Source organism: Trichosurus vulpecula, chromosome 5 (assembly GCF_011100635.1).
Source record: "Trichosurus vulpecula isolate mTriVul1 chromosome 5, mTriVul1.pri, whole genome shotgun sequence".
Lineage (NCBI taxonomy): Eukaryota > Metazoa > Chordata > Mammalia > Diprotodontia > Phalangeridae > Trichosurus > Trichosurus vulpecula.
In genome coordinates this window covers 148,648,817-148,675,299 of record NC_050577.1, presented here as the reverse complement: position 1 = coordinate 148,675,299, position 26,483 = coordinate 148,648,817, and the positions used below count along the sequence as shown (strand labels likewise).

The following is a 26,483-nucleotide window of genomic DNA, read 5'->3' as shown; positions in this document are numbered from 1 at the left end:
TAGTTTGAAAAAGGAATGGGGGGCTTAGTAGAAACTGTACGAAAGTAAAAATTCAGGTACTGACTTCTAGTTTTGGCTCCCATCATTAAGCACCTGTCTGAGATTTTGGGCAAGTCACAACTTCTCTAAATGGCATTTCCTCAACTGTAAAATGATTGTTGTTGTTCAGTTATTCAGTCATGTCTGACTCTTCATGACACTGTGGACCATAGCATGCCAATACTGTCCATGGGATTTTCATGGCAAAGATACTAGAATGGTTTGCCATTTCCTTCTCCAGCAGATTAAAGCAAACAGAGGTTAAGTGACTTGCCCAAGGTAACACAGTGTCTGAGGCCGCATCTGAACTCAGGTCTTAATGACTCCAGGCTGGCACTCTATCCACTGAGACACCTAAAGTGATATGATTCCATATTTCCTTTTCATAGTTCCTACTATAAGATCACAAGGAAAAATCAGGAAAAATCACCAAGAAGAAAATATCAGGCTTTTTAAAAAAATGAAACAGTACATTTTTTTCCTTGATGAAATTCAATGAATGAATGAAATGGCTCTGATCTTTACAGCAAGAGCTACTATGATGCAGCACAAAAGAAAAATGAAATAATGAAGTTTCATACTCTAAGGCCTAAAGGTTTTCTGATGACACACCTTGACTCCTGAAAACGTGAAAGAACAAGTTAGAAGCCCATCTTTAACAATTTGCTCTTTTTTTTCCTCTTCAGTTTCTCTCACGTACCAAACATTCCCTCCCCCACCTCTTTCCTGAATGTTATACATCATCTCAGTAGCAGGAGGCAACATTATAATAAGATTTTAAAAGTATACACTATTCCTAAAATCAACAATTCAATTGCATTTAACAGACATTGATTAAGTGCCTACTACTGTGTGCCAGACAATGAGCAATATTGCTGCCATGGTGTTGTTTGTGTATCCCCAGCAATAGTTGTGAAAAAATCATTATCTGGCTGCCATATAAGAAAACAGACTGATGTAACCATAAATGGGAGAAAATAGGGACCTGACATTAATCACTCATTTGTCCCATTCTTAGCCCTGCCATACAGGACTGCATAATAGCTCCAAGAAAGAATATGGTTCAACACTATGGAAGACTATCATTAAACAGAACAAAACTGCTTTTTGCCATTACTATCTCCCTTCCTTCGAAAATTATTTTCCTAAGGACAACTTGGCTAAAAGATATAGAACCAAGATTAAAGTAACACAGAAGGGAGACCTAAGATCACTTTTACTATTCCTATTTTTCTAAAAGTCTTACTTAGCACTCTTGAAAAATCTGAAAAGAGAATAGAATATAGTAAGCTTCCAAATTATTTTCTAATCCTTTTAAAGTTCCCTGACTCAGCTATCCCACTTACCAAAACAGCCTTTCCAAACCATTTTATCCATCTTCAGAGCTCCCATATTTCTCCTTCTCCTTGCCCTTTCAGCTGACCTTACCTCGTATTTCACTTTAAAAAGTGAAGCCACTCCTAGAACGACCTCTTCATCCTTCCTCCTCATCACACATCACCCAATGCCTTATATTACTATCTCTCGCTTCTCCCATCTCACATGAAAAAGCAATCCTTTTCCTGTCCAAGGTCTTCTCCAACAGAGAAGAATGACTGCCCCCTCTATCATCACCAGTCTCTCATTTATCTTCAATATCTCCCTGTATACTGGACTGCTTCCCTGCTATCTTCACACAAGCCCACTGGTCTCCTCAAAAAATTGCTCACTTGATCCGTCCCTCCCTCCCGTCCATCTACAACCAAGGCCTCTACTTCCTCTCTTCTCACTCTCTTCTTAACTCTCTAACATCTGCTAAAGACTTCATCATTCAACTGAAACAGCTCTAACATTTTTAATGATTTTTTAATTGCCAAATCTAACGGACTTTTCTCAATTCTCATCTTTCTTGATCTCTCTACAACCTTGTCAATCACTTTTTCTTGATATACATCTCTTCTCTAGGTTTTCATGACAAATTCTCTCCTGGTTCTTCTCCCACCCATCTGCTCCTTCTCAGTTTCCTTTCCTGGATCTTCATCCTATTAACTGTGAGCATCCCAGTGAGCTCTGTCCTGGGCCTTCCTTTCTCCCTTTATACTATTTCACTTGTTGATCTCATGGATTCAATTACCATCCCTGTGAGGATGACGATGCTCAATGCTACAATTAGATTTACCATTATCAAGAGTAAATTATGGGCAGGTAACAAAACTTCAAAACTGGATCCAAAATATAGAAAATATTCTTGTCATTACAAAAGGGAGCAAAAAATTAAAAATGAATATTAAAGGGAATCTCTAACTAGATTACTGATCAATTAAAGTATTGGGAAAATGGGATATACATGGTGTGAGAGATGGGTTTGGATTCATATGTACTTCATGTTGTATGCTACTATAAATACTAAGTGTATCAATTATCTAAATACAAAAAATTATTAATCTAGAAGATAATGGAATAATTTTGCATTTTTAAACAATCAAATGAAAAAATTATTGAGGACAAAGTTGATGGGCTTGATTACACAAAGCAAGGTTTCTGACAAAATAGGCATTATATTTAAAATTAAAAGAAAAAGATTCAGAAAACACTTGCAAAAATATATTACACAAAAAGCCTAACATTCACAATCTATAAGAAATTAATACATACAAACAACAGTAGTAAATACTGCCTCCTAATAGGGGCAGCTAGGTGGCGCAGTGGAGTCAGTAGGACCTGAGTTCAAATTTGGCTTTAGACTCTTGACACACTTACTAGCTGTGTGACCTTGGGCAAGTCACTTAACCCCAATTGCCCTGCCTTCCCCCCCCCTCCAAAAAAAATACTCCCTAATAGGGCAATGGTCAAAGGACATTTTTTTAATTTGAAAATATGAATGATTACTAGCTACAGTAAGTGAAGAGACTCAAATTCCCTAATAATCAGAGTATAACAAATCAAGATAACAATAACATATCCCCTTACATGCAATAAATTTACAAAAATTACTTTTTAAATGGGGATGATGAATTTTAGTGTTGCCAAGAGCACAGGGGCATAGGCACATCCTAGCACTTTGTTAATGTGATTTCGTGAAAACTTTTTGGAATCACAAACCTGATCAATTTTTACCTTAAAAGAAGTATGGATAGGGGAAAAAATTATCTTTTTGTACAAAAATATTCAAAATTGCTTTTTATGTAGCAGAAAAGAGATTCAGAGAGACAGAGACAGAGAAAAATGATCTTTGCATCCAAAGTAGAGAGAACGGCTAAAGCAAATTTTAGTAAGTGAATATAATAAAAAAAATACTACAAAATAATTATGAAAAACAGGAAATATAGAAATATTTATATGAAAAGACAAAAATGAGATTTGTGAAATCAAAACAAAACCATATTTATTATAATTAGATTATTTAAAAGTAAATGCTGGTTATTAAAAGTAAGAGAACTTCAGACAGACAAAAATTTGTTAAAATATTCATTATACTATTTCAAAGGATTTATATATAAATGTTTTATGTGTTTATATATTTACATATAAACACATGTTTTATATGTTTACATGTTGCCTCCCCCAATAGACTGTAAGCTCTGTGAGGACAGGGACTGTCTTTTGCCTTTTTTCCCCAGCACTTAGCATAATGCCTGGCACAGCTTAGACTTAATACATGTTTACCGACTGACAGATGCTGTATCTTCTCTGGGTTTTCAAGTCATCACTCTCTTGGTTCATCTACCTGTCTGGCCACACTTCATTCTCCATTGCTAGATCATCAATCAACAAGCATTTATTAAGGACTTCTTATGCACCAGGAATTATGCTAGGGTGTGGGCATATAGTACCCTTGTATCAGCGTATTTAAGGCAGTCCTAAGCCCTCTTTTCTTCTCTTTCTACAATCTCTCACAGGGATTTCATCAGCTCTTACGGGTTCAATTAGCATTTGCAAACAGATGATTCCCATATCTACATGATTTTTCCGTAAACAGCCTTCAGCTCCCCCATGAGCTCCACTTCTATATCACCACGTACATGTCCCTAAAACACCTTAAATTCAACATTTAAAGTCTTTCACAATTTTGCTTCAACAAATCTTTCTAGATTGATCTCACATTATTCCTCATGTCACACTTTATGTTCCAGTTCAAATGTCCCATATTTTGTTCCATGCACACTAAATTCCATCTCCCATCTCCAAGACTTTATACAAGCTCTCCTCCGTGCCTAGAATGATCTCACTCACCTTAATCTCTTGCAATCCCTAGTTTCTGGCAAGCTCGGCTCCATTAACACCTCCTCTACAAAGCCGTTCCTTTTCCCCTCAGTTATTAATACTCTTCCATCCTCCTCCCTACTACAAGATTACTTTATGCTGAATTTGTATTTACTCTTGTATATACTGTTTTTGCATTAGTAGAATGTAAACTAATTGATAGCTGGAACTGTTTCATTCTTCTCTTTGAACTGTCAATGCCTGAAGATGATATCTGGCAAAAAGTGCCTGTCACTTAAAAAAAAATGCTTGCTGAAATGAGATCAGAGTAATTTGGTGACCAAATATAGTCGGAAAGGGTACAGAGAAGAATCTGAAGATTAATTCAACATTTATTAACAACTATTATGTGGGAAATATTCTGTTAGGTTCTGGGGATACAAACATAAAAATCAAAAACAGTCCCTATCCTCAATGAACTTATATTTCACAGATATATTGGCCTCCCTTCAGCTAAGAGAGGGCTTATTAAGTGGACAATGAAAACAAATCAGCAACTACCCTAACCCTATTCTGTGAATTATTAAATTTATCTGTAGCAGAAAAGGGATACAGAAAGCTAAAGATAGAGACAGAGAAAAATGATCTTTGTGTCCAAAGTAGAGAGAATGACTAAGCAAATTTTAGTAAGTGAATATAATTAAAAAAAAACTATGACAACAAAATAATTATGAATAACAGAAAGGAAATACAGAAATATTTATAAGAAAAGATGAAAATGAGATTTGGAAAATCAGAACAAAAACATATTTATTGCCCTAGAGTCAGGAAGGCAGACTCAAGTACAAATCCAGGCTCAGGCAGTTTCTGGCTGTATGACCCTGTAAGGTCCCTGTAAGAGTATGTACGTCACTTCACCTGTATCTGCCTTCATTTTCTCACCTATCGAATGAAGATAATAATAGTATCTACCTCCCAGGGTAGTTGTGAAGATAAAAGGAGACAATATTTGTAAAGCACTTTGCAAAGATTAAAGCATTAAATAAGTGTTGGCTATTAAATATAATTCTCTAATCAAGTATCTTTCTCATTAAATAAATATAGTAAACATGTCTGCTAAATCAAAAGGAATAATGGCATACTCTGGCCTATTGCCAGTGTGTACACATGCGTAATTCACCAAAAAATATATTAGGTGTAAAGCTCAGTATGTAATATTTCAGAAATAAGACATATAACTGCATTTTGATCTATTTTTTTCTTATTTATAGATAAGAAGAGATATAAAATCATCTTGGAGAATTTTTATAACCTTGAATATAAGAGCTAAATTCAAATAATGTCAGATGGAAAAGAGGTTTTGTTTGAAATTATTCTGAAGCAATAAAAACCCTGCAGGAAATAGTGTGTGGAGATATGATGAAATTATGATGTGGAGGGAGAATCAAGAATATATGACAACTGATAAACTATGAGAGGAAGGGGAAGAGTTGAGATCACAAAGAGACTGAGAATTTGGGGGCGCTATCTTAGTTCATACAGCTCTCCCCGGCCTCGGGGGAGGCTACCTCTAGAATTCCTGACACATTTGGATACCACTGCAGTGCATAAACTGTCAAGCAATCAGTAAGCTGTGTGGTGTGTCCAGACAAAACAAGCCCTGCCCTCAAGAAACTTGTAGTCCGCTGGAGGGAAAGAAAGGGTGCACACATAAGTAAATATAAAATAAAAACACGGTGATTGGGTTGGAAAGAATTACAAGGTACTAGCTGGCTAGGGCTGGGGAGAATGAGGTGGTCCCCAGGAAAAGCCTCATTTAGGAAGTGGCATTCAAGCTAGGCTTTAAAAGATGCTACTAGGGATTCTAAGAAGCAAAGGTGAGGGGGGAGTACATTCCAGAAATGGAAGATAAGCAAAAGAATGGAGAAAAGAGATGGAACGTTGTGTTTGAGAAGCAACAAGTAGGCCAGTTTGGTCAGACCACAGTACATGATGGGGGGTAATGTGAAATATAATGGAAAAATAAGTTGGAGCCAGATTGTGAAGGGCTTTAAATGCCAAATGTAATCTGTTATTTGATCTCAGAAGCAAAAGGGAGCTGGCTGGAGATTTCTGAGCAGAAAAATGATGTGGTCAGGCCTGTGCTTTAGGAATATCATTTTGGTAGCTCTGTGAAAGATGGATAAGAGAATGGAGAGACCTGAAGAAAGGAAACTAATTAGGAATCTTGTACAATCCAGGCAGATAGGTAAGTCTCATATAGAAGGGCTGACTTAGTCGTGGAAAAGTGCTATCTTTTCATCAGAGAATGGAATAAAGCAGGAGAAAAGCGGGGGAAGGGAGGAATTATGTCACAGGTTTAGGGTAGAAGAGGGAACTCATTGGCCTAGTCTAGCTCATACGAATCTGTGTAATACACCTAGTCTACATGGATGCAAACCTAAAGAGACTTTCTGCAACACATAAATAAAAGATACTAAACTCACTGAAAAAGGAATGAGAATGGCCCCATGGTCTAATATAAATCACTACCATGAAGTAATAGCAATATGTGGAGAGAATAAATTTCAAAGGATAAGAAATTTCTGAGTTAAAATGCTAGAGAGAGCGTCAGGAAGTGGCAATGGAGAGCAAAGTATGTGCCTACCTACTCCTTCTCCTAGGCCAGTGCGTGTAGGGGTACGTGAAAGTAATTGTATCCATTAGCTGAAAGGATAACCACGGATGTTAGGCTCTTGGGGAACCAGATCTTTGTGAGTACCAAAAGATGATAGAAAAATAAGAGGAAGAGTTCTATGATGAATAAAATTGCACTAATAATAGAATTTTTTTAAAATAGTAGTAGAAGACAGGGAATTTTTCACCTAGGCAACTAGGAATTCCATACCACTGAAATTCAGAAACTATCAGGTAGAAGCTTGCTAGCCAAAGAGTATTGATAGAGTAACTTTTGACTGGGTTTCTATTCTAAAGAATCCTGTGAATGTCTATTAGGTATCTCTTGCTCATGCTACATGACCTGCCTACTTTCTTTTCATGTGACATCTTTTTTTCTTTTTCTTTTCAAATTTTTATTTTCAATTCCAAATTCTCTCTCTCCCCCACCGATTGGAAAGGTAAGAAATACGATTCCCCATTATGTACACATATCTTTGTGATGATATCAATGCTTCTGGTGAGCAATTCTTTGTTAATCATATATTGTAGACTACTCATACCACTTAGCCAAGACACCTCCATTACCTTTTGGATGACACCAACTATAATTATTTAAAGACGCTGGTATTTCATGATTCTAAGTCATGCATATTCTCCAGAAGAATATTTGATGTTAAAAAGACACTTTTTTTTAAGGAGAAGTTTGGGATTATTTTAAAGCCCTGAAAATTTCCCAAAAGCAATGTAGCTCACTTGCTTCCTTTTATTCAAATTCTAGGCTAAATTCATTGTTCACCCAAATTGCCTCACATACACATGTGTATGTATATGGGTATATGCATGTCAACACCTCCCCATATAAATTATACATACACACACACACATACACACATACACACACACACACACACAGAGTAAAGGTTTAACTCTTAAGGGTGTACAGTCTGGACAACCATAAACAAAATTAGTTTAGAGTCTGAAGCATGCTGCTGGTTTTAAAAAAAATTTATCTGTGATATTAATACCACTTAAGTCCTATTACAACACCTCATTATGGCATGAGTGTGATGCTGGATCTCTAGAATGTTATGCCACATGAGCATGTATTCTGGCAGGTTCGACCAAACTTAGAAAGTCTTTAAATACCAAGAAATAGACCGTGTATTTCTTGTTTGAAAACCAGTCTAGTTTAGTTTGGAACACAGGAACATGATCAAAATATTAGCTATCAAGTGATTAATTTTTTTCCAATCCGAACAATTCAGAAAAGCAGAACAATGAAGTTATGCTTTATATTGATGGCAAGTTTATTTACTATGATGATGAAGTCACAGATCCTTGCAGTAAGGAAGTAACTGTGCGATTCATTACCATTTAACTAAATCAAACTCTTAGAATTTTATATTAGTTAACTACTTAAACTTCTGCATAGTACATTGCTGATATATGTGTTGACTTTAAGATGATGTCATTCTTTAACTTTTAATAAATTCAATGAACAAGAATTCTACACCTTCCTAACTCAAATGTCAGTTCTCTCAGTTCATTTTCAAGGGTGATCACAAATAAGAGGCAAACATATGTAGGGAAAAGGCCTCTCAGAAACTATTTTTATTCTGTTGTTCCCTCCAAAAAATACTTATGGTTCTTAGTATATCTAAATTTGCTGAGGTCACAGATGGAAAGGGATTTGGGGAAGGTGAATTATCAGTTTTTATGCAAAACCATGCCATACAATTCTACTCTTAAGGGAAAAAAATCTAGACCATGAGCCTTTCCTTCTATAGAAATCAAGACACCATGAAAAAAAATACATACTGGAATTAATGAAGTTAGACTTTAAGATTTACCAAACCAGCTAGACTCAGAAGCCATTCAGCCTTTTATTCTCTAACAAAAGTATTAAGGACACAGAGACATGGTCTTCCTTGACAATATGACAAAATGTTGCTCTAGCAGGGAGAGGTGATACATGTACAGTAATTTATCAGTTAGTGAAACGTTCTCCACTATTTTGACAAGAATATTTCATTAACTGATCAATTTTTATAGTGTTCTAAATGTAGGTCAAAGTCTTAAAATGAAATCTCTTTGAAAATTAACAGTGATAATTGGCCTCTCTCAGGTTGTATACAAGGCAGAGCTAGTAAAATATGTGTTCTATACTGACAAATATTGTATTAGGCTTTTTATTAAATATTATGTTAAATATTGTATTTAGGCTTTTTTGAAAGATAATTATCTGTTAAAGTAAGTCTATATTTCATGTGACAGTATGGAAAAATGCTGGCTGAAGTTAGGCACATGCTCTAAATAGACATACTTGGAGATTATACACACTTACATATATAAGTACATATAGTATCATATACAGAGAGGCACTGATGTTTACTGCAGATAGGAGAACATAATTTGAACCCAAAATTGGTAAGTTAACAACAGCAATAGAAAAATGATTCTAGTGAATGAGTATCAACTGTTCTTCAGAATTTGAGTTCTTAATTGTATATATTTCTTTTAGGTCTATATTAATTTTGGCTCCTGTTTAGTTTATATAAACTCATGGGTATAGATCAAACAAAAATTATTTGAATTCAAAGCTTTTCAGAAAAATTTTTTCATATCTTCTTCATTCCTTTCATATAATTTACTCCCCAAAATAGATTATCTGCTAGTCTCTACTATTATCTAGTAGACACTGTATATACTATTATATACTATACCATATTATCTATGCTAAATCATGAGTTGACAACATTTGCATTTTTCTTAATTTAGTTTTATATCATGCAGTTAGTAGTTTAAAATTCTATTGAATCTCTCTCTTTTTTTAAGAAGTTCATACCCCATATAAGTCATCATCCCTACCTACATAGAGCTTAGACTTAAAAGTTATTATCGCGTAAATTTCTAAATCTGAGAGCTCCCTTCCAAACTAATATTTTAACAGGTCAGCTGATAAAATAAATATCAAGTTTCAGATGTAATTAAATCATTTCCTAGGTCAACTTTGTTTCCCTTCAAATGTGCCTAGAACCATTTCATGAAACTTATCAGTCTTCTCAGTGGTATTTTACTAAAGAAAACATTGTGATGGTGAACAAATTATCCAATGAGTTAACATCACGCTTATTATTCAACTTAAGACAGAGCTTAATATGCATAAAGAAATCAATGCTAACAGATATGTAATGGTTTCAATACATGGAAAGAGAAATAACAATATCCTATTAAGAACTCATCTAATATTTAATAAGAGATCACTAACAGTAGTAAAGTCCTACTTAGATGAAGGTGACTCTGGGATCCAAAGGCTATACTAGCAGAAGGTAAGCTCTGGGAGCCTTTACCAAGCTAAAGAGGCTTTGAGTACTACTTCAGTTACAGACTGTATGTCTATAATCTTAAAATGAGCCTCATTAAATTCAGATACTCTTAGAACCAAAGGATGGGCCATTAAATTTTTCTTCGGTCAAAGCAATTTCGTAAATTATCTATAAAGCTGTGATAACAGTTCCAATATGCATGTAAGGAAAGAGTATCCATATGAAAACATAACTCCTTGTTGTACTGAAGTAAGACATTACAATATATTCAATTGTATGTGTGTGTGCATGTATATATGTGTGTATATAAACAAGAATCAAAAAACCAACTAACTCTGAACCAGTTAAAATCAAAATATACATAACTGGGTAGGAGAAATTATTACCTGTCGAATTATACTTTTTACACAACGGATGGGAAGACCTTGGTAGTTTGACTTGATTATCCACTTTAGTAGGTGATGGCCAAGTACTTCAAAGACCATACAAACATCTAGCATACAGTTAAGAAAAATGTACAAGTATCATGACGGTAGATACACAAATACAGACAAGGAAAAAATAAAACGGTTATAAAAATTCTAAGCAAAATCAATACAATTGAAAAATATTGTATACCCTAGGAGTATGGAGTATTCCAGTGTCTTACCCCCTTTTCTCCTTTTCTGTCAATTTCGTTAATGGGAGGAGGGGAAAAAGGGTTTACCAATACAGATGTCTGAAACAAAAAGGCCATTGAAATATTTTTCACCTACAGGTAACCAAATAGGGCAGATGGCTGGGTTACCAATTAATTTGCTGATTTACTAGGTTTTCTGTTGTTGTTGTTGTTGTTTGAGTGGCATGCTCAATTATATTGACTTATTTTTCTCTACTGTTTCATCTAGGGACTACTTTACCTACATCCCACAAACTTCAGTATGTTGTTTCATTGCAGTAATTTTAAAATATAACTATTTTTCCTAAGATTTCTTCTTTGAACCATTCATCACTCAGGACAATATTAATTGTTCCCAATATTCCCCGTATTCATTTTTCGCCAATAAACACCACTTTCGGTAGGTCTCTTATGTTCATATTTCCTCTATAAATTAACATTTTTATTATGTTATCTGTAAAGGACGCTCTTTAAAAAATCTGCTTTCTTGCATTTATTTACAAATTCTGTATGCTCTAGCACATGATCAATTTTTATAAAAGGAACAGTACAATGGAGAACGATATCTATATCCTTAATCTTTAGAATAAAAAAGAACAAAGTTTCACTGCATCTAGTATTACTAACATTCTGTTCAAATTTAATTTCTCTTCTTTATGTTTCTATCATATCTGTCTAAATATGAAAGAGACATGGTGAATACAGCAACAATTCATGTCTTCTTATCTAGGTCATCTTCTATTTTATCGATATTTTTCTTTAAGCTCTTAGGTGTTAGGTTATCCAGTGCATTTTTATTTCATATTGATATTGATCTATGGTGCCTTTAAGCCTAATGTAGCTTCCCTGTTTGTCTCTCCTGACTATAATTATTTTTACCACTGCCTTGTCTAAGAACATGATTGCCACTCTTGATTACTGTATTCAACTGAGGCAAAATTAGTTCTTTACCACCCCTCCATTTTTAACTTTTATTAATCTTTGTTTTTAATGTGTTTCCTAGATTCAGCAAATTGATGGGTTTTGCTTACTAAACTATTGCTCTGTTCTGAAGTTTCCTCAACTGTAAAATGGGGAGAATAATAGTACCCACTTCCCAGGGTTGCTGTGAGGATTGAATCAGATTTTTCTACTGTGCTTAGCACAGTGCCTGGTACATAGTAAGAGCTGAACAAATGCTCATTCCCCAACTTTCTGTTTTACGAGCAAGTTCAGCGCATTGATATTCTAGGTCATGATTATTATATTGGTTTTTTCCTTTCATTACAGAATCACAGATTATAAGTTCCTTAAAGGTTGACACTGTTTTATTTTTGCTTTTGTATCCCCAGCACCAAAGCACAGTGGCTGGCTCAGTTGACACTTAATAAATACTTATTGACTGATCACAGATTTAGAGTTAGAAGGAGCCACAAATTTCTTCTAGTTCAACACCCCTACCTTTTTTTTTTTTTTTTACAGATGAGGAGATTGAGAGGTAAGTAACTTTCCATAGTCAAAAGTTATTTACCTCTCAATCTCCTTATCTGTAAGAAGCACAGCTTTTATCAGGGGTGGAGAGGGGAATTCAGAATTTTTTTGTAATCAGCCATCTTTGGCTATATTTTGCTTTGCTCCATGCAATCTTGCCTTCCTCTCTCCCCAATCCCCATCCCAAATGCCCTATTACCTCTCAAACTAAGGCACCACTCATCTTCCCAATTCTAACCTAGTACTCTGCCTATTTTATTCTACTTTTTCTGCTTATGATACTATTTTACCTTCCTTTGCTTTACCCAGATTAAAGTATGGGTCATTTTCCTCTCTGCCCGTGTCTTACCTCTGAATGACATTGACTACTCAAATACCCACCAGTAATGTGAATACTACAACAGGTCAAAAGAATGGGAGACTGTGGACTACATACTAAATCTGTTCTTGGATTGACATATTTTACTTTTAATGGCAGAACAATAAAACTGCACAACAATCTTGCTTTTCTCCATCCATCATGCAAGGACGGATATCTTAGAAAGGATACGTATGCCATTCATGCCTGAAATTTTGAAGTCATCAATTAACTGTACAACCATGTCTTTGTTTGGGTCACTTGGGTCACTTTCACGAACCTAAAGGGAAAACAAAGTATGAAAATACTCTTGAGAGTATAACTAATTTAATCCTACTTTTCCAAACAAAAGTATGTTTTTAAGTAATAATATTTTAATAAAAATTGATACTTCAAAATTATGAAATAGTTTTGAATTATTAAAATAATTATAATATAATACATAAACAGTATGTATAAAATATAATTATAATATGTTTCATAATTATGAAAATTATGAAAAATAAATTCCATGTTATTGCTAATAAAAGATGTATTAAAGTGCAACAAAAAAATCAAGTTTTAATGCCATTAATTTTCCTTGTCATTGAGACAAACCTTTGACAATACTTACACATTTGAGCAACTTTATTTCATCCAAGGCTGTCTCTGTATAATGCTGGGCACTTTTTACAACCTTCATTGCCACAAATCTTTTTCCCCTTGAAAAGAAAAAATACATATATTTTGTTTTTAGGATAAGAAATTATAATATCAGTATTAAAGTTATTTAAGAAGAAGAATCCAAAATTTCCTCCCAAAGAGATTTATTAAAAAAAAAAACTTTTTTGGTATTTGGAAAAGATTTTCTTAACATTTTCTCCCTCACTACAGATCTTTTAGTAAAACCTGCCTGACTACTTCCTGAAGAATATTGTGCAGAGAATTCTTGTTCAGGTATAGATTAGACTTCTGAGATCCCACCTTCCTACCCTGATGTTCTGTGAACTCTGTGAATGTATCACAAGACAATTTAACCTTCATGTACTGAACACTGTCTCGTAAACTTCAACTAATAAGCTTCATGTACCCCATGACAAAAATTTCAATTTTTTTTAAAAAAAGGAGGATAGGGAATTCCAAAGTGATTTTAATTCTTGAAAGCTTTTCTAGTCAAAGACCAAAAACAGTAAGGCAACAATATAAAGCAATTTATGTAAAAGACAGATAGGTTTGCCCTTCAGCAATCTCCACTTCGCAAGACAGATTAATATACTTAAATTAGGAATCTAAACACAGAAAGAAAAAATACAGATCTTACTGCATATCCCAGCATAGCCAGACTGTAGAGAAGTGTCCCCATCCTAGCTTTCTAATAACATGGTAGCGGCCATTGAAAAGGTCTCCGATTTTCACTGGATGGTAGCCACCTTTTTGTGAAAAAAAAATTTTTTCTATTAAATCAGGAAACAAAAGCAAAAGTTTCTTATTTCTATTACCTTCAGCATCTGATATACTGCAATAAAATATAATATAAAAATGATTAAACAATTTAGTAATTTTCAAGAAAATTTAAGTTATTTCTTTTTTTTTTTTTTTTTTTACCACAAAAGCCTTTTCTTGGCTAAACAAAGTTCTCTACCTACCTTCTGCTTTCTCACCATCCCATTCTATTATATCTAGTTGAGGCAAAGATGCACCTATTTATGAACACATGGAAATAACTCACATCATGATAATAGCCCGATTTTATATTGGAAATTAAGATTTACAAAGCACTTTTCTCACAATAATATTGTAAAACTGTTGAATCAGTTTTTACAAACTGATTGATACATTTTAAAAATAGACACTTAACAACAAGTGTCCGAATTCCTCCCAGAGAGGAAAACGATTATCAATTATTAACAGAAAGGAGGTTGCTAGTCCTTTAATTTTGAATGACATAGACATTGTCATTTGTATCTGACAAAAGTATCTATAATGATTTTCATTTCATTGCTATAGTTATTGTACATACTGTACTTTTAGAAATGCTTTCTTCCTGTATTACTACATATAAATCTTCCCATGTTTCTCTGAATTCTTCATATTCTTAATTTCTTAAGGCAAAGTTCCTTTACATTTTTATTTGGTAATTTACTTATACATTCCACAATTATTCGGAAAATACTTTATTTCCAACTTTCTTTCCAAATAAATTGGCTCATGTAAGAGTCTTTCCTTCTGTCAATAACTTCATCGAACTATACAGTCTCAGAAATTATTATCCAAATTTTATAACTATGGAATCTGTGGTTCAAAAAGCACAAGTACACTGACCACTCTGCCAGTGAATGGCCAAAGCAGAACTGAAGTCAAGTCTTAGTCAAGTATTTATTAGGCACCTACTGTATGTGGAAGCACTATACTAGGCATACAAAGACAGAAATTAAATAGTCCCTGTCCTCAAGTAGCTTACATTCTACTGAAGGAAACAGTATGTATTAACAGAGATTAAAAAAAAACATACAAAGTAAGGAAAGGTCTTGTGTCAGAGGCGGCACTTAAGTTGACCTTTGAGAAGGGTAGGGATATGGATGGGAGGGAAGGAAGGAAGGAAGGAAGGAAGGAAGGAAGGAAGGAAGGAAGGAAGGAAGGAAGGAAGGAAGGAAGGAAGGAAGGAAGGAAAGAAGGAAGGAAAAAAGGAAGGAAGGAAAGAAGGGAGAGGAGAGGAGGGAAGGGGAGAGGAGAGAGGAGGGAAGGGGAGAGGAGAGAGGAGGGAAGGGGAGAGGAGAGGGGAGGAAAGGGGAGAGGAGAAGAGAGAAGAGGAGGACATGAAGTCAAGGTGGAATCAGGACAGAAAAGCATTCTGACTGGAGATGGAATTTGCAAGTGGACAGCTATGACTGGGTCATCAAGTATGTGAAGGGCTTTTAATGTCAACTAGAGGGGTTTGCATTTTCGTCTAGAAGCAATAGGGAGCCACTAGAGCTTCTTCAGTAGAAGAGCAAAATTCTCTTAGTTATGTATCTGAAGGCAAAGAAGGGTCTGAAGATCTATTGTACTAAGAGCTAACATTTATGTTCAAATAACCTAATAATATTTCTTCTTTAACAGAAAGTCTTACTCTAATTTTTCTTAGTTTATTTATGATAATACATTTACATGACAATAGACTCATTCCCTCATTCCTTCATACCCCGGTATCCTATCCGGGGTAGAGGACTTGCGGCCTCCAGGCCTCCTGTGGCCTTTGAGGTCCTTGGGTGTGGCCTTTTGACTGAGTCCAAGTTTTACAGAATAAGTCCTTTTATTAAGGGAATTTATTCTGTGAAGTTTGGATTCAGTCAAAGGACTGCTCTGAAGGACCTAGAGGGCCACATGTGGCCTTGAGGCCACAGGTTCCCCACCCTTATACTTAGTCTATCATCTCTTAGGATTTCCATATTCTCTGTCAATTTAATTCAGTTCAAGAAATATGTATTAAGCATCTACTATGTTGTAAGGCACTGGATAGGCCCATAGTTCTTCCAATACCTTCCCCTTGACACTCTGTTATGTACCTTCCAGTTTCTGAACAGATATCTCATTAGGAATAGTGAAAATAAAAGCCTATTGGTGTGTTGAAAGTATAAAAAATGGAAAATCTGGAATCCAAGTTTAATATAAAGGACTGTAGGTATAGCAACTAGGCTAAATCTACATACAAGAGAACTGAAAAATAAAAGATCTGTAAATTACAAAGCACCATCAGAATTCTTCAATTACTCCTAGGGTACCATTTTGAGAAATATTATACAAGGAGGAATATTTAAATAGTGTTGTTTCACCTCAGTTTGAATAAAGCAGTACCGGTTTTATTTCGTTTTTCTTCATTGACACAAATTTAGAAAACACCTGCAATATCTAAATCACAGGCTTATTATGGAAAAAGTATCTTAAAAAACATAAAGCATCATAAAAATGTGTGGTATTATTATATTTATTATAAATTCCCCAGGAAATATAACAATGATAGTTCATTCATAAGCATTTATTAAGTAGTTTCTAAGTACAAAGCAATGCACTGGCATGTCAACAATACAAAAACAAACAAACAAAAAAAAACACCTTTGCCCATAAAGACCTTGTATTCTATGGAGAGAAGCAACATAAAAACAGATTAGTATACACAAAACACAAAGTAATTTTCTATAGGAAGAAGAAGGCACTAATGACTAGGTGATTAAGAATGGCTTTGTGGAAGAATGGCATTTGAACTAAGCCTTAAAGAAAGCTCAGGATTCCAAGAGGAGTGAAGTGGGAGGATAGCTGAGGCATAGGGAAGAGCCTGTACAGAGGAACAAGAACAGGAGATGGAACAGTCATACAGGGAGGAGCAAATAGGCCAGTCTGGCTAGAAATTTAGAGTACACGGAGAATAACACGGTAGCAAGTGCCTTCATAATTCTTTTGTGAAAGGTGTGATGGCACTCATTTTCTTTCATGATTATAATCCCAAAATTCTACTTTGAATCATAGTTTAGAGTCAGAAGAGACCTCAGAAGTCATTTAGTTGATCCCACAGTTGGGGAAACTGAAGTCAAAAAATTATTTGACTAGCCCAAGGTGACACAAGTCATAAACAAAATCAAAATTTGAACCTAAGTCCTGTCCTCTAACTAGACATCGAGGGCTATTTATAATGCACCATGATGTCTCTGTTGTTGTTGTTGTTTGTTCGATTAATCATGTCCTACTCTTCTTGACCCCATTTGGGTATTTCTTAGCAAAGATATTGGAGTGGTTTGCCACTCCCTTCTCCAGCTCCTTTTATAGATGAGGAAACTGAAGCACACAGGGTTAAGTGACTTGCCCAGGGTCACACAGCTAGTGCCTGAGGTCACACTTGAACTCAGGTCCTCCTGACTTCAGTGCCAACACTCTATCCACTATGCCACCTAGCTGCCCTATGATGCCTCAAACAGACATAAAATCTCATTAATATCACCTTTGTGTTAAAGATATGGTTAAAAATTACAAAATGACAAATGAGGAAAAAACAGTTTATTCAAAGACAAGTTTTTTTGATTGTTAACATTTTATAGTATTCAAAAGAGCTGATACTGTGCTTTTAGTACATATGGATGAGGAAAGCAAAACTTTTATTTTTTGATAACACAAAAAATGAATGGCTATTTAATGGACTATTTTTGAATCAGAGTTTGAACTAAATTTTAGAAAGTTAAAGATGAAGAACACCAAAAGCATAAATGTCATTAAACTACAATTTATTAACTTTAGATGAAATTAGAACACAAGTTACTGCCAGAAAGGCAGTGTTATTTAGTGATTGCAGTGTGGAATTTGGAGTCAGGAAGACCTGGATTCAGATCTAGTTTCTAGCACTTACCAGCTGTATGACAAGAAGGAAGTAACTTTATCTATGTCCCAATTTCATCTTTAAAATGGAAATAGTACTTTCATGTCTGTTGCGAGGTTCGAATTATATAATGTACATAAACATGCAAAAAAATTTAAAATTACTCATAAATATCATTTATTATTATTAGGCTATCAAATTTGCATGATTGAGAAAACAGCACTTATTAGGTTGAAGAATATTCCAATAACTATAACAATAATACTAAATCTATTATCAAAATAAATAGAGCTAGAGAAATAGGAAAAATGAAAATCCTATGATAAAAAGATGAACAAAAATATCATTACTGTTTTCCTGAGTGCCAGTGTCATTACATTTAGGATGCTTTAAGCAAGCCTATAGAGGAGAAGTGTATATGCTAATTCTTTTATAACAAAAAAGTTACTTTATACACCTATACAACCATCTACAAAACACTAAATATAAAGAATAGCAAGATACCTACTTGTCTCATCTGTTCCTATCTGAACTTTATTTTTAGAAAAGATAAGAGTAAAATGTTAATAAGTGTAATACCACACAACGCTTAAAGAGCATTATGGAAGAATTAGCAATTAAGAGGTGGTATGGTGTGTACTGAAAAGAGCCTTGGACCTGGAGTCACAAAAACTGGGTTCTAATCAAGGTTCTACTTACTTCCTAGCTGTGTGATAATGATCAAGTCATTTAACTTCTCTGTGCCTCAGTTTTATCATCTCTAAAATTAGGGGACTAGACTAAATGATCTTTAAGATCTCTTAAAGTTCTACCATGCTAAGTTTCCAAGAATTTAGAGAAACCAAATTACTCAGTTACTTTAATAATAACTACCCTAAGAAAATATTCTTTGCACTTGTAAGTGGGAAAAGGTAAAGTAATAGATTCCAATGTATTCAATGTATCACTTACATCCTGCTCCTGCTATGCTTTTCATATTTAAATATTCACTTTGATCCATGGGGATAATCCTACACAAGTATTACTTCCTTCCTTGGTGCTCCCGGCTCCTCACCTCTGCACCTCTTTGATTGGCGAGAGGGCCTATCGCCAAGTGTTCACTCAGCAGAACGACCATCTGGATATTATTACCATGACATGAACTAAGTAAACCAATAAACAAAAAGCACAGTGTTTTAAAGGACTAACAGAATGTTGTCATGAACTTTAAAAATCCTGCAAAAACTCAGTTCCGCAACAACCTAATTAATGCAGGCAAGTTTATTGGTCTTCATAGTACCTGAGTTTGAAGGTACCCAACCCACTTCTCTTCTGAATTCCACTATCGCTGTAAAGGATCTCCACCATCCTCCTAATCACCCAGCTTCACAACACTGGTGACTTTATCTTTCCCACTCTACATTTAATTTTATTTTTCATTTAAAAAGCATTTATTCTCTTCCCAGCCTCCATTTCAAAAGAAAAACAAAATCCTTGCAACAAACGCATACAGTCAAGAATAAGAAATTCCCACAATATCCATGTCCAAAAATATGTCTCACTCTGCATCATGAATCCATCACCTCTCTCTGTGAGAGGATGAGTAGCACAGGCTATCACCAATCCTATGGAATCATGATTAATTATTGCATTGACAGCTGTTGATCTTTATATGTTTTCCTTACAATATAAATTGTTCTCCTAGTTCTGCCCACTTTTCTCTGCATCAGCTCCATACAAGTTTCTCTGAAACTATCCATTTCATTATTTCTTATGGCATAACTCTATTCTATTCTATTACACACACATACCAAGATTTGTTCAGCCACTCCCCAATTGATGGGTACCCCCCCTCAGTTTCCAGTTCTTTGCTAACCACAAAAAGAGCTTCTAAAAATATTTTTAATATATAAGAAGTCAATAAGGGAATAGAATTTCAGATGAGACAGATATGATAGTAACACCAAACAGAACTGAGTGGGAATAGAAAGAATACACTTTTTTTTCCAGTGGTACATGGTACCTTTACAAAGATTGATCATATATTAGGGCATAAAAATTTTATAGCTAAAAGCAGAAGTATTAAATGCTTCCTTTTCAGACCACAATGCAATAAAAATTATATTTAATAATGGACCACGGAAATATAGAAAAAACTAACTGAAAACTAAACCTATTCTTAAAGAATGAGTGGATTAAAGAATAAGTGGATTAAAGAATAAATCATAGAAACCAATAATTTCATTAAAGAGAATGAGAATAATAAAAAACATATCAAAACCTAAGCGATACAGCAAAAGCAGTAATCAGAGGAAAATGTATATCTCTAAGTGCTTACATCAATAAAGAGAAGACCATTGAATTTGGTATGCAATTAAAAAAAACTAAAAAGAACAAATTAAAAATCACCAATTAAACACTAATTTGGAAATCCTAAAAAATTAACAGTGACATTCATAAAACTGAACGTAAGAAAACCACTGAACTAATAAAACTAGAAGTTGGTATTATGAAAAAACCAATAAAATAGATAAACCATTGGTTAAGATGATTAAGGAGAGAGAAGAAAACCAAATCACTAGTATTAAAAATGAAAATGGTGAATGTACTACTAAAGAAGATGAAATCAAAGCAATTGTAAGGAGATATTTTGACCAATTATATGCCAATAAATTTAACAATTTAAGTGAAATGGGACAATAGTTACAACTGTCTAGACAAGCGGAAAAGGAAATAGAATATCTAAATAGACTTATTTTAGAAAAAGAAATTGAACAGGCCATAAATGAACTTCCTAACAAAAAAGCACCAAGACCAGATGGAATTACAAGGGTATTCTATCAAATATTTAAACTCCAACTAATTCCAATATTAAATAAATTATCTGGAATAACAGGCAAAGAAGAGGTCCTATCAAACTCCTTTTATGAAACAGATACCTAAACTGGAAAGAGTAAAAATAGAGAGACAAAATTAGAGATCAACTAAAGAAAAAAAAGAACAATCCAAGGAAAACAAGAAGATTATGAAAAGAAAGTCAACCAACTAAAAATGACACCTTCAAAATTAGAATTGGGCAAGGCAAAGCAGTGAAGTTATAAGAGATTAAGAAATAATTAAACAAAATGTGAAGAATGAAAAAATAGAAGAGAAAGTAAAACATTTTATAAGAAAAACAACTGATCTAGAGAATAGATAAAGAAGAAAAAACACAAAAATAATAGGACTACCTTAAAGTTATGATCAAAAAAAGAATCTTAATACAATAATACAAGAAATAATTAAAGAAAATCATCCTGAAGCATTAGAACAAGGGGGGAGGGAGCAGAAATAGGGAAAAATCCATAGATCATCACTTGAAAGAGATCCTATGAGGAAAACTCATAGGAATATTATAGTCAAATTCCAAAACCCCCAGCTCAAGGACAAAATATTAAGAGCAACAAGAAGAAAAAAACAGTTTAGAGGCAGCTAGGTGGCTCAGTGAGTTAAGCACCAGCACTGGAGTCAGGAGGACCTGAGTTCAAATCCAGTCTCAGACACCTGACATATTTACTAGCTGTGTGACCTTGGGCAAGCCACTTAACCCCAATTGCCCTGCCTTCCCCCCTGCAAAAAAAAAAAAAATTAAAAAAATGTAAATATGATCGTTCCACAATTAGAATCACACAAGACCTAGCAGCAGTGACACTTAAGGATCACAGGTCTTAGAACACTATATATCAAAGAACAAAGGAACTGGGGTTCTAGTCAAAAATATCATACCCAGCAAAGTTAAGCATAATCCTGAATGGAAAAAAAAATGGACATTTGATCAACTATCAGACTTTCAGGACTTTGTTAAAAAAAAAAAAAACAAACCAACAACCTGAAATTAATAGAAGATCTGACATAAGAGCCAAGAGAAACATAAGGTACATATCAAAGATTGATTATAAGAGATTCAATAAGAGCAGATTGTTTACCTTTTATATGTATAAAATGTAAAAATGTATGTCCAAAATTGTCATTTGGTAAGAAAGACTGGGATAGACCTGAGTATGATATGACTTTAAAAAGTAAAACCATTTAGGAACAGCTAAAAAGAGTAATTATTTTATACAAATGAGGTGCAAGAGGAAAAACTGACACAGAGGAATTAGATAGGGGAGGAGACCTGGTAGTTCTGGTAACCTACTTTTATCAGGAATGGGTTTAAGAGGGAACAATACATATATATTAGAAGAGCATAAAAGTATTAGATTGGCTAAAATGATAAAAGGGGAAAACAAAAAATGTTGGAAAGGATGTGGAAAAATTAAGACTATAATTCATTTGTAGTGGATCTGTGAGCTGATCCAACCATTATGGAGAACAATCTGGAATTATGCCCAAAGGGATATTAAACTGCCCATACCCTTTGACTCACTATTACCCTAGTGGGTCTGTTTCCAAAGATGGTTAGGACAAAAGGAAGAGAACCTGTACGTTCTAAAATATTTATAGCAGCTCTCTTTGTGGTGGCAAAAAACTGGAAATTGTGGGAACGGCCCTGAATTGGAGAATGGCTAAACAAGTTGTGGTATATGTTCATGATGAAATACTACTCTGCATTGAATGATGAGCTTGATGATTTTAGAAAAACATGGAAAGACTTACACAAAATAATGAAGAGCAAAATGAGCAGACCCAAGAGAACACTATATAAACTAAAGCAACATTGTTTTAAGAACAACTGTGAGCAACCAAGTCATTCAGACTACTACAAATACCAAAAGTGACTACAAAGTTTCTATGAAGGAAGATGTTATCTGCATCCAAAGAAAGAACTGACATACATACATTCATACACATACATTCCTGTCTAGTGGTAGCCATAGGGTGGGGAGAAAAAAAAGTTACACGATAACTTTGTTGTATATTTAAAAGGCATAGCAAGTTATACACAACAGATCTGCAGTTTTAGGTGCAATCCTCTTTTTTTCTATTCTGTTTTGTTATGGAAATACTTGCTTTATTTCTTAAGTTCAGAACTTAAAAAAAAAAAACATACGATCTTTTCGTCTTTCTTTGATATCTTTAGGGCATAGGCCTAACAGAGATATTGCTGTGTCAAAGGTTATATATAGGTTAGTGACTTTGAGTATAGCTTCAAATTGCTTTCCAAAATGATTAGAGCAATTCACAACTCTATCAATAGTCATAAATGCACCTGTTTGCCTAAACTCCACCAACATCTGTCATTTTCTTTTTTTTATTCTCTTTGCCAATCCAATTGGTGAAAGGTAGAAATTCAAAGAAGCATTAATTTGCATTTTAAATTGTTTATAATTTGGAACATATGTTTACATATCTGTTGATGGGCTGGATTTCTTCCTTGGAGAACTGCATATTCATATTCTTTTACCAGTGAAGTAAGGAATTACTCCTATTCTTTATACAACTGAATCAATTCCTTATATGGATTGGAAAACCTTTATGAATAAGAAAGACCATATTGGAGACTTTTATCAGAAAAACTTGCTTCAAAGATTTTCCCCACAATTAACAGTTTCCCCTCCTAGTCTTACCTTTATTGAATTTGGTTGTGCAAAATCTTTTTAAATTTACGAAATAAAAATTCTTCATTTTATAATCTGTGTGTGTCCCATGCCTTATTTGGTTTTAAAATTTACTCCTATCCATAGATTTCCTTGCTCTTCTACTTTCTTTATAATATACCTTTATATCTAAGTCTTGTATCCATTTGGAGCTAGTCTTTGTATGTGGTAGAGAGGAGTTTAATAAACCTAATTTCTTGAGACTGCTTTCCAGTTTTCCCATCAATTTTTGTCAAACAGTGAGTTCTTACTCCAGTAGATAGAGTCACTGGGAATATCAACCACTGAGCTACTAGACTCATTTGCTTTTTTATGCTATAGATTTTGATCTGTTCCTCTCATCAACCTCTCTAAATGATATAATTTTGATAATTATTGATTTCTAGCATAATTTGGGATATGGCACTTCTAGACCCACTTCTTCTTTACTTTTTTTTCTTTTTCAGTATTTCCCATGAGATTTTTGACCTTTTATTCACTTTTTCAAGTTCTACAAAGTAATCCTTTGGTAGTATGATAATTTTGTATGCATTGAATAAGTAATTATTTTAGGTAGTATTGTCATTTTTATTATACTGGCTCAGCTCTACTCATAAGCAACTGATATTACTCCAACGATTTTAATTCTAACTTTATTTCCATAAAGAGTGTTTTGCGGTTGTATTTATATAGTGGTCCTGTATGTCTTGGTAGGTAGACTCTGCCAAGTATTTTATATATTTTGTAGCTATTTTTAATGGAATTTCTATATTCTCTCACTGGGTTTTGTTGGTAATATACAGAAATGGTGATGATTTACATAGATTTATAATATATACTGCAATTTTGCTGATGTTACTGTTTTAATTAGTTTTTTAGCTCATCGTTTAAGGTTCTCTAAGTAAAGCAGGATAACATCTGCCAAAAAAGAATATATATGTATATATATGTATACACACACACACACACACACACACACACACACACACACACACACACACACATTCCTTTCTTCTTTGCCTATGTTTATTCCTTCGATTTCTTTTTCCTGGTCTTATTGCTATAGCCAACATTGCCAGTATATTTAACATACTACTGGTAAAAACTGACATCCTTGCTTTACCCCCTCATCTTAAAGGCCTCCAGTTTATCCCCATTACATGTCATGCTGGCTCTTGGTTTTAGATACACTACTTGTCACATTTAAAAAAGGAATAAATCTATTCCTATATTTTCTAGTATTTTTTAAAGAAATGGCTGCAGTATTTTTCCAAAATTTTTTCCTATATTTATTGATTTAATCATGGTTTTTGTTGTTATTAACATAGGAAATTGTGTCTATGGTTTTCCTAATACTGAACCAACTTTGTAGTCCTTGTATAAATTCAACCTGGTCAAAGTGTATAATCTTTTTTATATGTAGCCGAAGCCTCTTTCCTAATATTTTATTTAAAATTTTTTATGTCATTGCGAATATTAGTCTATGGTTTTCTTTATCTGTTTTGACTCTCTGGTTTACCTAAACTAATTTTACCTAAACTAAAATCAAGACTAATTTGTATCACAAAAGGAATTTGGTAGGACCCATTCTTTTCCTATTTTTTCAAATAGGTTTTGTAATAATGGAATTAATTGTTCTTTGAATGGCTGATAGACTTTGCTTGGAAAACTATCTGGACCCACTGTTTTGTTTTGCTTTTCCTTTGAGAACTCATTTATGGCTTATTCAATTTCTTTTTATTACTGGGTAAAATCCTCTACTTCTTGTTATATAAATCTGAGCATTTTATATTTTTGTAAACATCCATTTCATTTATGTTGTCTATTTTACTAACATACAGTTGGGCAAAATATTTTTAATAATTTCTTTTTGTCTTCATTTATTATAAATTCTCTAATTTTTAATGAGAATGATTTTAGTTGCTTCAATCTTTTCTTAATCAAATTATCAGTTTACCTATTTTAGTGGAGTTTAAAAAAAGATTCTAATTATATTAAGTAATTTTTTTGACTCTCTATTTTGCCAATTTTCTGAAATTCTACTTCTGTGTTTAACTGAGTTTTAAAAATTTGTGGGTTTTATAGTTTGCTTTTTTCTCTACTGCATGCCAAATCTGTTGATGTCTTCTTTCTCTCTTTTGTGGGAGAAAGTGTTTAGAGATAGAAATTTTCCCCTAAAGACTGAGTGCGTCCTAAAAATTGTGGCTTATTCTTCCAGTGTTGTTATTATCTTTAATGATAATCTCTACCTTTTGTTTCTATGATTTGTGCTTTGACTCACCAATTATTTTAGGATGAAGTTACTTAGTTTCTTAATTTAGTTTTTAATCCTTTAAGCCTTTTATTGAATCAATTTTATTATACCTTAGTCAGTAGGGCATGTATTTAATATTTCTGCTTTTCTGCATGAGAGATTTTTAATGTCCCAATACAGCCAATTTTCATAAAGGTGCCAGGCACAAGTGAGAAATATGTACACTACTTTCTAGTCCTATTCAATAATCACCAGGTATTTATCATATCTAACCTTTCTAAAATTCTACTTAGGTCCTTAACTTCCTTCTTGTTTAATTTTGGTTAGATTGTTTAGCTCTGACAGGGTACACTGAGGCCACTCAACGTTATACTATACACTATAATGTTTTCCTATCTGTGCTCCCTCATAACTAGGTTTTTTTTTTCTTTCAATTTTTAGATGCAATGTCATTTGGTGCATACAAACTAAGAAATGACATTCATTGTCTTTGGTACCTTATAGTATAATGTAGCTTCCCTATCTGTCTCTTTAATAAAGTCTATTTTTGCTGTTAACTTTTCTGAAAGAATAATTGGTATCAATGCTTTTTAAAATTCAACTGAAGCAAAATAGATTGTGCTCCAGTCTTTCAAGTTATACTCAACTCTTCACTGTCACTTACCAACTTCCAATCAG

General features: G+C 33.9%; 1 protein-coding gene across 1 annotated transcript in view; it reads right to left on the bottom strand.

The window, feature by feature from the left end:
* SRPK2 (SRSF protein kinase 2) overlaps positions 1-26,483 on the bottom strand; it is a 281,169-nt gene that overhangs the window by 52,942 nt on the left and 201,744 nt on the right. Inside the window, 4 exon segments of the mRNA XM_036759032.1 lie at positions 10,592-10,698; positions 12,884-12,971; positions 13,305-13,392; positions 13,992-14,100. Of these exon segments, the coding sequence (XP_036614927.1) occupies positions 10,592-10,698; positions 12,884-12,971; positions 13,305-13,392; positions 13,992-14,100 (392 nt within the window).